We start from the raw sequence: 14,206 nt of genomic DNA on the forward strand, positions 1-14,206 counted from the left end.
GCAAACCTAATAGAGAACGTTATGGGAGTGCCATTGATGTTTTGAGGTTTTTTTAATGGAGAGTAGCTCAATTTCTTTGCTTGTGAAAGGTTGCTTGAGTGACCGTCAGGATTAGAAACATTCAGGGTGATTAGGCAGTCACTATCCTGGTGTTAAGATGAAATAAAACATTTGTGACTCAGGGTTGTGTTCACTGAGATCCCTCGCATGCAAAGCTAAACACCAGGGAGGAGGTAACTCAGTTTGTGTAAGTCCCAGGGCCTTCCCTGGGGGAAAAATCTGACACCCTAGAATCTGCTCTTCTGTAACTGAAATTAAGAGAACCGGCCAAGGACTTGGTTAAAGAGCAGAGGCAGGGAAGGGCATAAAGGCTCCTACTGTAAGACAACTGTAAGTAAATTGGTGGGATTCTAGGTCAGTGACCTGGGCTCATGAGCAGGGCCTTGGCTTGCCCTGGCTTTTATAACTGGGTTTGGCTGGTGGCTGTGTTGGGAGAGTCATGGTTGAGCAGAGAAGTGTAAACTAAAGAGAGAGCTCAGGAAAGGGACCTTCCTGTCCAGATGTAGCATTAAGGGAGGGGCACTGCTACCTGTGCAGAGAGCTGGGCCAGTGCGAGACCACCTCTGTTAGACCAGTACCATCTGGGGGGCAGGGGAAGGCCACTCCTCCATCATTCCATGGGGCAGTGAGAAGGTCTACTAGGCTCTGGAAGTCACACTGGCCTCCTTTGTCAGCAGTGTAAGGCCAGAAACTTTTAGACGATACACAGGTTGCTACAGGGAATGAAGTGGCCAGCTTGCTATTCTGGCATATAAGTGTTCAAGCCAAGTTTTAGCTTGACAGAAAATTAAAAATATATAACCATGTAGGTGCCTAAGGTTTGAGAAGTAGATCTCACCCTTTACAAGAGCTTTAAACCTTGTTGAAGATAAGTGTTTTAAATTCTGTGAGTGATTTCTTGATTTAACTCCCTCCCCACCGGCCACTCCCACTTACCCCGCAGTATTACATATACTTTCCATCAGAGATATTTCTAAGGCTTGAATAGCCAGTTCATCAGGTGCTGTCATTCCTTTATGAAGATGCCAATTTAACATGAGTGCCAGCTCTGTTTCTGGTTGACTGTTTAATACATAACGCATCGCCTCTCCTATTGACAAGCGCTTTAAGCCATATTCACTTGAAATTTTTTTGGCAACTGAAAAAGATTAAAACTTTAAACTTACTCCATTTCACAAATTCATCAGTCAACCTTATTTTTAATTTCTGGTTAATTGATGTCCACAGTGAGCTAATCTTCATATTCCCTGAAGAAATTTTGAAAGTCAAACTTGTTACATTTTATTGAACTAATACTGTCAAAGGTTATTCATTATTAATATTTCAGGTATGTGGCTAACGAGCCAACTCCGTGGGTTTTTTTTCATAACCAAACCAATATTTAAGTGTTTTCTTCCTTCTGCACAAGGTAGCAAAATTTTTGAGAGCTTTACATGGCATCATATGTGTACTATTTATATTTGGAATTATGTCCAAAATAATAATCTAATACTCTAATAATCTAATACTCCTGTGTACTATTTCTATTTGGAATTATGTCCAAAATAATAATCTAATACTCCTGTGTCACCGAATATATGAAGCTATATGTTTCCTCATCTATCTATTTATGGAATCCATGCTTCAATCAGAATAGCATATCCCTACACAGTTAGGTCTCAGTTAATCCTATAGGAAATAATTTTTAAAAATTATAATGGCATACCTGACATTTTAATAGTATTTTATAACTCACAAGGCAATTTTTCTTCTGTGACTTTGTTTGATATTTTCAACCATTCCATCAGGTGGATAGAATGAATATTGAAATTCTAATTTTATAGATGAGAGGACTCATGCCCACTAAAATGGAATAATCTGTCCAAAGTCACATAGGTGTTGCCATTGGTTGAAACAAGATCCATTTTGACTTCTGCTTCACCTAAATGAGACCATAGGCAATGGCTTTCAGTAACTGCTAAATGTAGGCATGCTCTGTAATGGTCTATGTACCCTGCCTCATCGTGTCTGAAAACAGCAGAGTGTAGAGGACACTGAGAGAGCCCATCCTATCTCACGGGGAATGCAGATTAACTGACCACAGTTAGGGCCACCCCAAAGGGAAGCCCTTGCAAGAGCTACAGAGCCCTTAATCTTAGCTTTGCCATAAATGTTGAAATCAGACCTCCTTTTTAAAGTTCTAATAATAATAAGGCTTTTATAATTTGATACCTTGTTAAAAGTTCACCTCTGTTTCAACAAAGAAGTGGGAAATCAAAACACTATGGTATTAACACAAAAACAGACACACAGATCAATAGAATGAAATAGAGCACCCAGAAATAAACCTGTGTGTATATGGTCAATTAACTTATGACAAAGGAGGGAAGAATACACAATGGGGAAAAGATAGTCTTCAATAAATGGTGTTGTGAAAACTGGACAGCCGCATGCAAAAGAATAAAACTGTATCACTTACACCATATACAAAACTATACTTAAAATGGATTAAAGACCTAAATGTAAGACCTGAAACCATAAAACTCATAAAAGAAAATATAGGCAGCAATCTCTTGGACTTTGGCCATAGCAATATTTTTCTGGACATGTTTCCTTGGGCAAAGGAAACAAAAGCACAAATAAACTATTGGAACTATATCAAACTAAAAAGCTGTTGCAAAGTGAAGAAAACTATTGATAAAACAAAAGGCAACCTACTAAATTGGATATATCCATTAACAAAAGGCAACCTACTAAATTATCCATTGGCTAATTTCTAAAATATATAAAGAGATCAGCTAATAATACCACAAGTCAACTAATAATAATACTAAATACCAAAAATCAAATAATGTGATTTAAAAAAAAATGGGCAGAAGACCTGAATAGACATTTTTTCCAAAGAAGACATAGAGATGGCCATGCAAAGATGCTCAACATCACTCATTGTCAGGGAAATGCAAATCAAAACCACAATGAGATATCACTTCATACCAGTCAGAATAGCTAGTATCACAAGACAAGAAACAACAAGTGTTGATGAGGATGTGGAGAAAAGGGAACCTTACACTGCTGGGAATTTAAATTGGTACAGCCACTGTGGAAAATAGTATGGAGGTTCCACAAGAAATTACAAGTGGAAATACCATACAATTCAGTAATTCCATTGCTGGGTATTTACCCAAAGAAAACAAAAATGCTAATTTGAAAAGATATATGCACCCTATGTTTACTGCAGCATTATTTACAATAGCCAAGATATGGAATCAACGTTAAGTGTCTGTTGATAGATGAATGGATAAAGATGTGACACACACACACACACACACACACACACAATGGAATACTAATCAGCCATAAAAAAGAATGAGATCTTGGGGCACCTAGGTGGCTCGGTTTGGTGTCCGACTCTTGATTTTGGCTCAGGTCATGATCTCACTGTTCATGAGTTTGAGCCCCACATTGGGCTCTGTGATGACATTATGGAGCCTGTCTGGGATTTTCTGTCTCCTTCTCTCTCTGCCTTTCTCTTTCTCTCTCTTGATAATAAATAAGCATTAAAAAAAAAAAAAAGAATGAGATCTTGCCATTTATGACAACATGGATGGACCTACAGACAGAGAAAGATAAATACTATTATGAAATCACTTATATGTGGCATCTGAAAAAAACAAATGAACAAACAAACAAGAAACAGCAACAAACTCATAAATACGGAGAACAAACTGGTGGTTGCCCAAAGTGGGGTAGGGAGATAGGTGAAATAGTGAATGGGGATTAAGAGGCACACAGAAAAATAAATGAGAAATAAGATTGTTTATCCACATTTTCACCTTTTGCTCTGGTTGTGGGATCCTATTTCAAATGTCAATGATTTGGTTTCTTTGGGAAATATTACGTTTGTGAACATTTAGAATGTGACTATTAAAGACTCATCATGTTAGGAGGTTTAAATGGGCAAAACAAACTTTTCATCTGAAGAGCTGGAACACAAAACTCCCTTTTATTCTGCCTGGTGACAAATTTGTCTTTGACCTCTTCTTTGCCCTTCATTCTCGATTTAGTCAGTCATTAAGTCCTATTTTCCTTTGAAATACCTCCTGTATCTGTCCTTTCCATTCAATTATTATTGTGACCAACCATTGTTCATGTTGTTATCATGTCATCTTGAAAACTAATGTTTTGTTGGACTATTTGCCTTTAAAAAAAAAGGCACAGTCCAAAGTTATACAAAATTCAAACATTATAGGAGTATAGTTTACCAAGTGTCTTTTTCAGCAATGATAGGATAATGGATTTTTACTCTTTAAACTATTAATACAGTAGATTATATCTCCATCTTTTAAAATCTTATATTAAAATATCTTAATATAATTTTATGCTAACATAATCTTAATATGCTGTTATTTGACTGTAATTATAAGTGATACTAACTTATAATTTCTTGTATTATCTTTGTTAGGTTTTGATATCACCATTATGCTAACCTAAAAATGAATTTGTACTCTTTATAACCTTTTGATTATATTGACTATAATTCTGCCCATATAAATATGTGATTATATATTTTTAATTTTTTAAAAATATTTGCTTATATTTATTGAGGACTATACTCCTTAATAACAAAAGAAACTGGAAATAAATTGGGAAACTTATTGTCTTCTTTTCTCTGCTCTGAAAAAGCTTCAAAAACACAGAAATTGTTTGAGTTTTTAATTCTATGAAAGTTTGATACAATTTTTCTCTAAAACCATTGATTGATCCTGGACTGTTTTGGAATGGGATTATATTTTTGAATGACTTTTCTTGAGTACTTATTATCCTATTTAGGTTTTCTATCTCCTTTTGAGTCAATTCTGAGAGTTGGTTTTCTGGAGAAGTGGCACTAGCTTTCAGGAGATTCTTTTATACTCAAGAATAACAAAGGACACATCAATAACAGAAGGGATAAAAACCATATGATCATTTCAATAGATGCAGAAAAAGCACTTGACAAAGTACGACATCCATTCATAATAAAAACTCTCGACAAAGTAGGTTTAGAGGTAACAATACCTCAACATAATAAAGTCCTTATATGAAAAACCCACACCTAACATCATATTCATTGGGGAAAAGCTCTCAGCTGAAGACAGGAACAGGACAAGGATGTCTACTTTCACCACTTTTTTTCAACATAGTACTGGAAGTCCTAACCACAGCAATCAGATGAGAGAAAGGAATAAAAGGCATCCAAACTGGTAAAGAAGAAGTGAAACTTCACTATTTGCAAATGACATTATACTATATATAGAAAACCCTAAGGACTCCACCAAAAAAACTACTAGAACTGATAAATGAATTCAGTAAGATTGCAAGATACAAAATCAATGTACAGAAATGTGTTGCATTTCTCCATACTAATAATGAAGTAGCAGAAAGAGAAATTAGGAAAACAATACTACTTATAATTGCACCAAAAATAATAAGACACTTAGAAATAAACTTAATCAAAGAGGTGAAAGACCTATACTCTGAAAACTATAAAACATTGAGGAAACAAATTAAAGATGACACAAAGAAATAGAAAAACATTTCATGCTCGTGGATTGGAAGAACAAATATTGTTAAAATGTTTATACTACTCAAAGTAATCTACAGATTTAATGCAATCTCTATCAAAATACAACAGCATTTTTCACAGAACTAGAACAAGCAATCCTAAAAAATTTGTATGGAACCATAAAAATCCTGAATAGCAAAGCAATCTTGAAAAAGAAAAACAAAACTAGAGGTATCATAATTCCAGACTTCAAATTATTTTACAAAGCTGTAGTAATCAAAACTGTATGGTACTGGCACAAAAACAACACTTAGATCAATGAAACAGAATAGAAAACCCAAAAATGAATCAACAATTACATGGTCAATCTTTGACAAAGCAGGAAAGAATATGCAATGGGAAAAAGACAATCTCTTCAACAAGTGATATTGGGAAGACTGGACAGCTGCATGCAAAAGAATGAAGCTGGACCTCTTTCTTACACCATATACAAAAATAAACTCAAAATGGATTAAGGACCTAAATGTGAGATGTGGAACCATAAAAATCCTAGAAGAGAGCACAGGCAGTAATTTCTCTGACATTGGCCCTAGGAACATTTTTCTAGATACGCTTCCTGAGGCAAAGGAAACAAAAAGCAAAAATAAACTATTAAGACTACATTAAAATAAAAAGCTTCTGCATAGCAAAGGAAACAACCAATAAAACTAAAAGACAACCTACTGAACAGGAGAAGATACTTACAAATGACATATCTAATAAAGAATTAGTATCCAAAATATATAAAGAACTTATCCAACTCAATACCCCAAAACCAAATAACCCAGTTATGGAATGGGGCAGAAAATATAAACAGACATGTCTCCAAAGAAGACATCCAGATGGCCAACAGACACACGAAAAGATGCTCAACATCACTCATCATCGGGGAAATGCAAATCAAAACTACAATGAGATATCACGTCACACCTGTCAGCATGGCTAAAATAAAATACACAAAACAAGTGTTGGTAAGGATGTGGAGAAATAGGAACTCTCGTACACTGTTGGTGGGATTATAAACTGGTACAGGAACTGTGGAAGACAGTATGGAGGGATCCTCAAAAAATTAAAAATAGAACTACCCATGATACAATAATTGCACTACTGAGTATTTATCCAAAAAATACAAAACTCTAATTCAAAGGGATACATCACCCGTATGTTTATTGCAGCATTATATATAATAGCCAAATTATGGTAGCAACCTAAGTAATCATTGATAGATGAATGAATAAAGAAGATGTGGTATATTTATACCACGTATATTTATTTATATACTTCATATATTTATACAATGAAATATTATTCAGCCATAAGAAAGAATGACATGTTGCCATTTGCAAGAATGTGGATGGATCTAGAGAGTGTAATGCTAAGTGAAATAAGCCAGTCAGAGAAAGACAAACACCATATGATCTTGCTCATATATGGAATTTAAGAAACAAAACAAATGAACAAAGAAAAAAAGACAAATAAAAACCAGACCCTTTAATACAGAGAACAAACTAATGGTTACCAGATGGGTGGTGGGTAGAGGGATGAATGAAATAGGTGATGGGGATTAAGAACACACTTATCTTGATGAGCACTGAGTAATATATGGAATTGGTGAATCACTATATTGTACACCTAAAATGAACATAACACTGTATGTTAGCTACACTGGGGGAACAAAAAAGGAATAACAAAGGCAAACACATGCTTACCTGTAGTTTTCCCAGATTTTGGAGGCCCCAGAATTGCAATCCTAATGGGCATAGTAGGCTTAGGTTTGGGTTGGCGGATATATTTGATTGGGTTCTTCATAAATTTTTCTCTAGATTCCTTACTAGATAAAAAATAAATATACTGACGATGGATTACAGCATAAACTGGATTCTCTGAAGTTTCAATTGGCTTGATTGTCTCTCCTTCCCTTAGCTGCAATATGTACACAATTGAATTCATAAATTAGCTTTAAGTTATACAGAATTTCCCCAAATACATTTGAATAAATTTGTAAAATAAGAATATCTTTCTTACAAAATAAGAAAACTAATTATAACTTAATATTAAAAACTGTATAAAAAGAACAATTTATTTTACACCCACATGCAATTGATGAAATCTGAAATACACTTCAGTTTATGACCATTATAGTTCCCATACTTCCTTTATAATGTCTTTAGTGTATGTTTTTGCCAAGGAATGTAAAGTTGTTTGCATATATTCATGGGCCAGTTTATCCTCACAAAAAGGTCTATTCCTAAGGTGGTGTTATGGATGGAAATGTGTTCCCCCAAATTCAAAGGTTTAAGCCTAATCCCCAAAGTGACTGTATTTGGAGACAGGGCCTTTCAGGAGGTAAAGGTTAAGTGAGGTCATAAGAGTGGGGCCCTAATCCAATGAGATTGGTGTCTTATATGAAGAGGAAGAGACACCAGGAGTCCATAAGCACAGAGGAAAGGCCATGTGAGGACATAGTGAGAAGGTGGTCATCTTCAAGCTAGGAAGAGAGGCCTCACCAGAAAACTATCTCTACTGGCAATTTGACCTTGGATTTTCAGCCTCTAGAACTGTGAGAAAATAAATTTCTGTTGTCTAAGCCACCTAGTCTGTGGTACTTTGTTATAGCAGCCTGAGTAGACTAACACAGACGGGGTCCTGGGCGATGTTTGGGGACATAGTGGTAGGACAAATCCTATAGGCTTCTCTTCCACATTTTATATAGGCAAAATCCCACTCATGTAAACATCCAGAGCAGCCACAAAAGGGAAAAATACCTAAAAGGCAGCTTAAGGTACAGATATGGAAGGATTGGGAGGAGTGGTTCCACATCTGTTTATTTGTTCAAGATGACAAATGCGTCATTAATAAAGTCAGGTTTGGATATCATTTTTAGAGCATTAGATGGCTAAGTATCGGCCCATACTTGACAAAGTAGGTATGAAGCAATGTGATTCAAGATTGCTCCTTCCCGAAAGCTACACCAGGACAGTTGTCACAGGTCAATGGTATTGTCAACATTATCATTCTTGGGCTGGAGTGAAGTTCATGGCTGGGAGTAAGTGCTAGGTATAAGAAGAAACTCAGGGGTGGTGTAGGAATGTCTGCTCTGTCTTACACTTGGTAATAAAAAAAGCTGAAAGTTTAATGATTCTATTTCAAATTCCCAGATTAAATGAGAGTCCTTACAGCAGTTTCTGCTGTTGCTCAAAATATCTAGCATGTATCCTTTCTCCTATAGTAGGTCAGAATACCCATAGTGTCATCAAATCAGAAATATCGAACTGTCGTGCACCCAGAAAGATTCCCAACAGCCCTGAGAAATGATTATTTATATGCTTAAACCCTTCTTATGACCATGCACTCATTTCTCTATAACACATTTTTGTACAATTCTAATTATATTTAGACATGAAACCTTCCTCCCTAAATAGGGTTCTGACTTTGTCTGCTTCTTCCCCTTTCTCACTCATCTCAGAGAAAGGGCATGACTATCTTTCAAAACTTTTCCAGGCCATTCTAATGCTTAACTCTATCCAATTCTCTATGGAGGACACTGTCATATGTTTCTATATTCCAGCATGATATTTGAAAAGGTTTCTCTTGACATCCTATGTATGGTTAAGATAAAGAAGATAGCACAATTAAGTAAAATTGAAACTGATTGTGTCAATACAGCCAAGAAGGAGGTTTCAAGTAACATGCACATGGCTCCTTTTTGGATCCCATCCTCCAAAATACTTTTTATCAGTGACCAATAATAGTAATATGTATTAATAACAATAACTTTTATTGAACACCTACAAAAAACAAAACACTGTTGTAAGCACTTTATAGTAATTAACTCATTTAGTCATTGTAACAATACTATAAGGTAGGAAACTATTCCTATTCCCATTATGCAAATAGGAATGACTGAGAGGTTAAATGATTTGTCCAAGGTCACTAATAAATGGTGGCAGAGGCCATGATCTTCACCACTGTGCTATATCATTGATGGAAATAAAAAGGTACACTGATCAAGTGAATAGGTAACTATCACATGACATTCTTTTATTGTCTTTATGGCACTTAATACTATCTTTCAAGAATATATTTTTCTGTTTATTTACTTATGCCCATCCTCACTCCCCAATCCACCTAGAATGTAAGCTACATGACAAAAGAAACCTTTCGTTCACTACTCTGTTCCCAGGACTAGAAAAGTGGCTGGAACGGTCTTAGTTAAGATTTGTTGAAAATCATCCCACATTTGTGGCTAGTGATTTCCAACTGGAGTAAATCTGTCCACGTGCATAAAAATATTGTACTTAGAATGCTTGTTATGAACATCAATGACACATTTCATATTGTGTCTCACACTGTATACTCTTTATGCTCTCGTTTTTGATCACAGTGGCCTGTTGGTATTATTCTTTCAGGGTCTTAGTACAGAACTAGGTCTTAGTACAAGGTCTTAGGCCTGGTTCCATTAAAGAATGAAAGAGGTTAAATGACCTGCCTAAAATTAGGTAACAAATTAGTACCAGAGCTCAGCTCTTTAGATGTGTCCTTTGAAAATATTTCTACTACCCATCTTCTTCTGCTACCAAGTTAAAACCAAGTTGGAATTGTGTTATCTCTCCAGATATACATGAAAGAAATTAAACCCTTTGATTACTTTTCAGATGTCAGAAAATTAAAGCAATCACGTTTTTATAGCTAGTTAAGAGTACTGTACAATGCTTACAATTTTTGAAATTATCCTGTCTTCTTCTTAGACATACTTAACAAAAATAAAAGAAAGAACACAGCTTTCAGGTGCATTTGCTGACATTACCTTTACAGGGTCCCAGTAGCCAAATGCACTTATATGCTTATAGGTATAGTTCAGCATTTTCTGGGCAAGGTGTGACGCTATTGGATAACATTTTTCAAAAATGCTCTCACGATTCTCTACCAGTGGTTTCAGTTTCATATTCAAATTATATTGTACAATATGGATTTTCCGAGCTCCATTAATGAGAATTACTGGTATCATAAGCTTCTCACATTCATCCTGATGAAAAACAAATAAAGAAAACCAAATATTAAAAAAATTTTTTTTAATGTGTATTCATTTTTGAAAGACAGAGAGAGACAGAGCACAAGCAGGGGTAGGGCAGAGAGAGAGGGGGAAACAGAATCTGAAGCAGGCTCCAGGCTCTGAGCTGTCAGCACAGAGCCCGATGCGGGGCTCAAACTCATGAACCGCAAGATCATGACTTGAGCTGAAGTTGGACACCCAACCTACTGAGCCACCCAGGTGCCCCAAACCAAATATTTTTAACGAGACCAAGTCTGGTCACAGCATATACACATTGCTGGTAACTGACCACTTCGGTCAAGAGAATAAATATTTTTCAGCTTCTGAGTGGCTGCATATTGGCAGTTAAAACTTTTGACTCTCTGTGGCTTCCATGTTGCCCTTGAGTTATTAATTTGTTTTCATAATTGCAAGCGGTGCTGGCAAAAGGGAAGATAGTCCTAAGATACACATTTCTTTTGAAATGTCAAAAAGAAACCAAGACATAAACCAACTACACTTCTTTCATTCTCAAATGTTACATTGTGAATTATGAAAAGAGGAAAAGTAATAACCTGTATTACTTGTAAATTATTCATATCTGTTTCAAATTTTTCTCCCAGTTCACCTCTCAGGCGTTCAAGTGCATCAATTTCCTGTTCTTCATCTTCCTCACTCATCACTTCCTCATCTTTTGGAAATTCATCTTCAAGGATGTTGTCAATATCATCTTCCTCTTCTTCAGGCTCTTCTTCATTAAAATCTTCATCTTCCCTATGTGTCTAAGGAAGAAAATGTTCTCTTTTACTATACACATAGAATATGCACCAAATGACTCTGCTAACTAATCATCTGGAATATTTTATGTCACTGGATATTGCTTGGTATGGAATGGCAACATTTATTTAGTAACATAGTAAAGTTTTAAATATCTGGCACCCAGAAGTTTAATTCCTTCAAGATTCTGACACCATACTGATCACATAGTAAATACATAAACAAGATATTAAATGCTATTTATGTCTATGGTTGCCAGAAAGTTCCATTTGTGTGTTTGTTTGTTTATTTAGAGTCTTTATTTTACTTGCAGTTAGGTAACAAAGTCATGTTAGTTTCAGGTGTACAATACAGTGATTCAACAATTCCATACATCACCCAGTGCTCATGACAAGTGCACTCCTTAATCCCCATGACCCCATTAATCCATCCCTTCCGCCCGCCTCCCTTCTGGTAATCATGTTTGTTCTCTATAATTAAGAATCTGTTTCTTCTTCTTCCCCCCAACTCCTCAGGTGGTTGACATCTTTATTGCTTTGGAGGTGGGGGGCAGGTGCTCAGCAGTACTTAGTGGGGTGCTTCCTTTTCACCATCACAGGCTTCTGGTGAGAAGGATGGCACTGGTCCTGCAAATGGCAGCCGTGTGCAGATCTGGACAGTACTTGTTTTTGTGGGTCATGTGCTTGATGCTGCTGAGAGTGGCCCAGACATTCTTGTTAGTGGTGGTCCGCATGTAGGAGGCAGTGGGTTTTCGCTGGCCAAATCTCTACTTCATGACCATTACATCTTTGCCATAGGCTGCTGGCTCCAAACCCACAGTCTTGTGGTGAATCAGCCCATTTGGTGGAAGGTGTCGTGAGCCTTCAGGTTATTGGGCTGGATGCTGGATGTCTGCATGTTCCTCTTGATCAGAAAACTGGAGCAGTTCTGCATGACCAACCATTCAGGTGGGCGGACAGGGCAGCAGCTCCTCTCACTACTGCCTGGGGAAGTCAGAAAGAGCCCGAGTCTGTTTCTTGATTTGTCTCTCTCTGTTTTTTCTTTGCTCATTTGTTTTGTTTCTTGAGTTCCACATGTGACTGAAATCATATGGTATTTGTCTTCCTCTGACTGGTTTATTTCGCTTAGCATTAGAGTCTCTAGCCCCATCCATGAAGGTTACATGTATTTGAAAGTCACTCAAAATGGATAACTCAGTCACTAGCTGTTGTCAGTCTGGACAAGATCAGTTTCCTCACCTGTAAAATAGGAATAACAAAGTACCTATCTCACAGGGATAGTGGGAGCATTAAATTACTTAATACATGCAAAGCCCTTACTTAGAAAAGTGTCTGGCACATGGCAAGCATGAAATGATAGCTATTATTGCTATTATTGTGCCATTATAGCTATTATTTGTCACTTTGTATAAAGCACTGTATTAATAGAACAGTTACATGCCCTTTAGGAGTTTATAGTCCATCTGAAGAAAGGAGAATAATACACAAATGACTCTTAAAGACCCATGGCAGGATATTGGTACTAAGTGGTGCCATATAGGCGTTAACGTTTGCCTTTAACATAGAGGCTCCTGGGCCACCTCCACACTCTTCTCCCTGAAGTATTCCTTGTATCAGTTGGAGCACTGCCTTCCAGTTGGAAACCTGGAAGTTTTCCTTACTCCTTGCTCTCCATTACTGCTCATCCAGTTTCCAAGGACTGTTATCCTAAACAACGCCCTACATTCTCTCCTTTCCAGTTACCCTCACCCCCGCTGTTTGCCTTTTCATTTTCTGATGCCTGCAATCTCCTACTTATCCTGCTGTTTCCTAATCTTTCTATTGATTAGACCCTGGTTCCTTTATTTATTTATTTATTTATTTATTTATTTATTTATTTATATCTATTGTCAAATTGGCTAACATACAGAGTGTACAGTGTGCTCTTGGCTTTGGGGGTAGATTCCCATGATTCATCGCTTACATACACCACCCAGTGCTCATCCCAACAAGTGCCCTCCTCAATGCCCATCACCCATTTTCCCCTCTCCCCTGCCCCCACCATCAATCTTCAGTTTGTTATCTGTATTTAAGAGTCTCTTAGAGTTTGCCTCCCTCCCTTTCTGTTTGTAACAATTTTTCCCCCTTCCCCTCCCCCATGGTTTTCTGTTAAGTTTCTCCGGTTCCACATATGAGTGAAAACATGATATCTGTCTTTCTCTGACTGACTTATTTCACTTAGCATAATATCCTCTGGTTCCATCCACATTGCTGCAAATGGCAGGATTTCATTCTTTCTCATTGCCGAGTAGTGTTCTGTTTGTTGTATATATAAAACACATCTTCTTTATCCATTCATCAGTTGATGGACACGTATAGCTTTTTCCATAATTTGGCTACTGTTGAAAGCGCTGCTATAAACATGTGCCCCTATGAATCAGCACCCTTGTATCCTTTGGATAAATTCCTAGCAGTGCTATTGCTGGGTCATAGGGTAGTTCTTTTTTTAGTTTTTTGAGGAACCTCCACGCTGTTTTCCAGAGTGACTGCACCAGCTTGCATTCCCACCAACAGTGCAAGAGGGTTCTCGTTTCTTCACATCCTCCCCAGCATTTCTTGTTTCCTGAGTTGTTAATTTTAGCCACCCTGACCGGTGTGAGATGGTATCTCATTGTGGTTTTGATTTGTATTTCCCTGATGATGAGTGATGTTGAACATCTTTTCATATGTCTGTTGGCCATCTGGATGTCTTCTTTGGAAAAGTGTCTATTCATGTCTTCTGCCCATTTCTTCACTGGA

The 14,206-nt window shown here is 36.9% G+C and overlaps 1 protein-coding gene across 3 annotated transcripts in view; it reads right to left on the reverse strand.

The window, feature by feature from the left end:
* The window catches only part of AK9 (adenylate kinase 9), a 132,319-nt gene that overhangs the window by 13,415 nt on the left and 104,698 nt on the right, over positions 1-14,206 (reverse strand). For all 3 annotated transcript variants that reach the window (XM_045499230.1, XM_045499229.1, XM_045499231.1), the window contains 4 exons: positions 11,228-11,434; positions 10,428-10,646; positions 7,330-7,543; positions 997-1,198 (listed from right to left, as the gene is read on the reverse strand). In XM_045499230.1, coding sequence (XP_045355186.1) covers positions 997-1,198; positions 7,330-7,543; positions 10,428-10,646; positions 11,228-11,434 — 842 coding nt within the window. The remainder of the gene's footprint in view (positions 1-996; positions 1,199-7,329; positions 7,544-10,427; positions 10,647-11,227; positions 11,435-14,206) is intronic.

This window comes from Leopardus geoffroyi, chromosome B2, assembly GCF_018350155.1.
Source record: "Leopardus geoffroyi isolate Oge1 chromosome B2, O.geoffroyi_Oge1_pat1.0, whole genome shotgun sequence".
Classification (NCBI taxonomy): Eukaryota; Metazoa; Chordata; class Mammalia; order Carnivora; family Felidae; genus Leopardus; species Leopardus geoffroyi.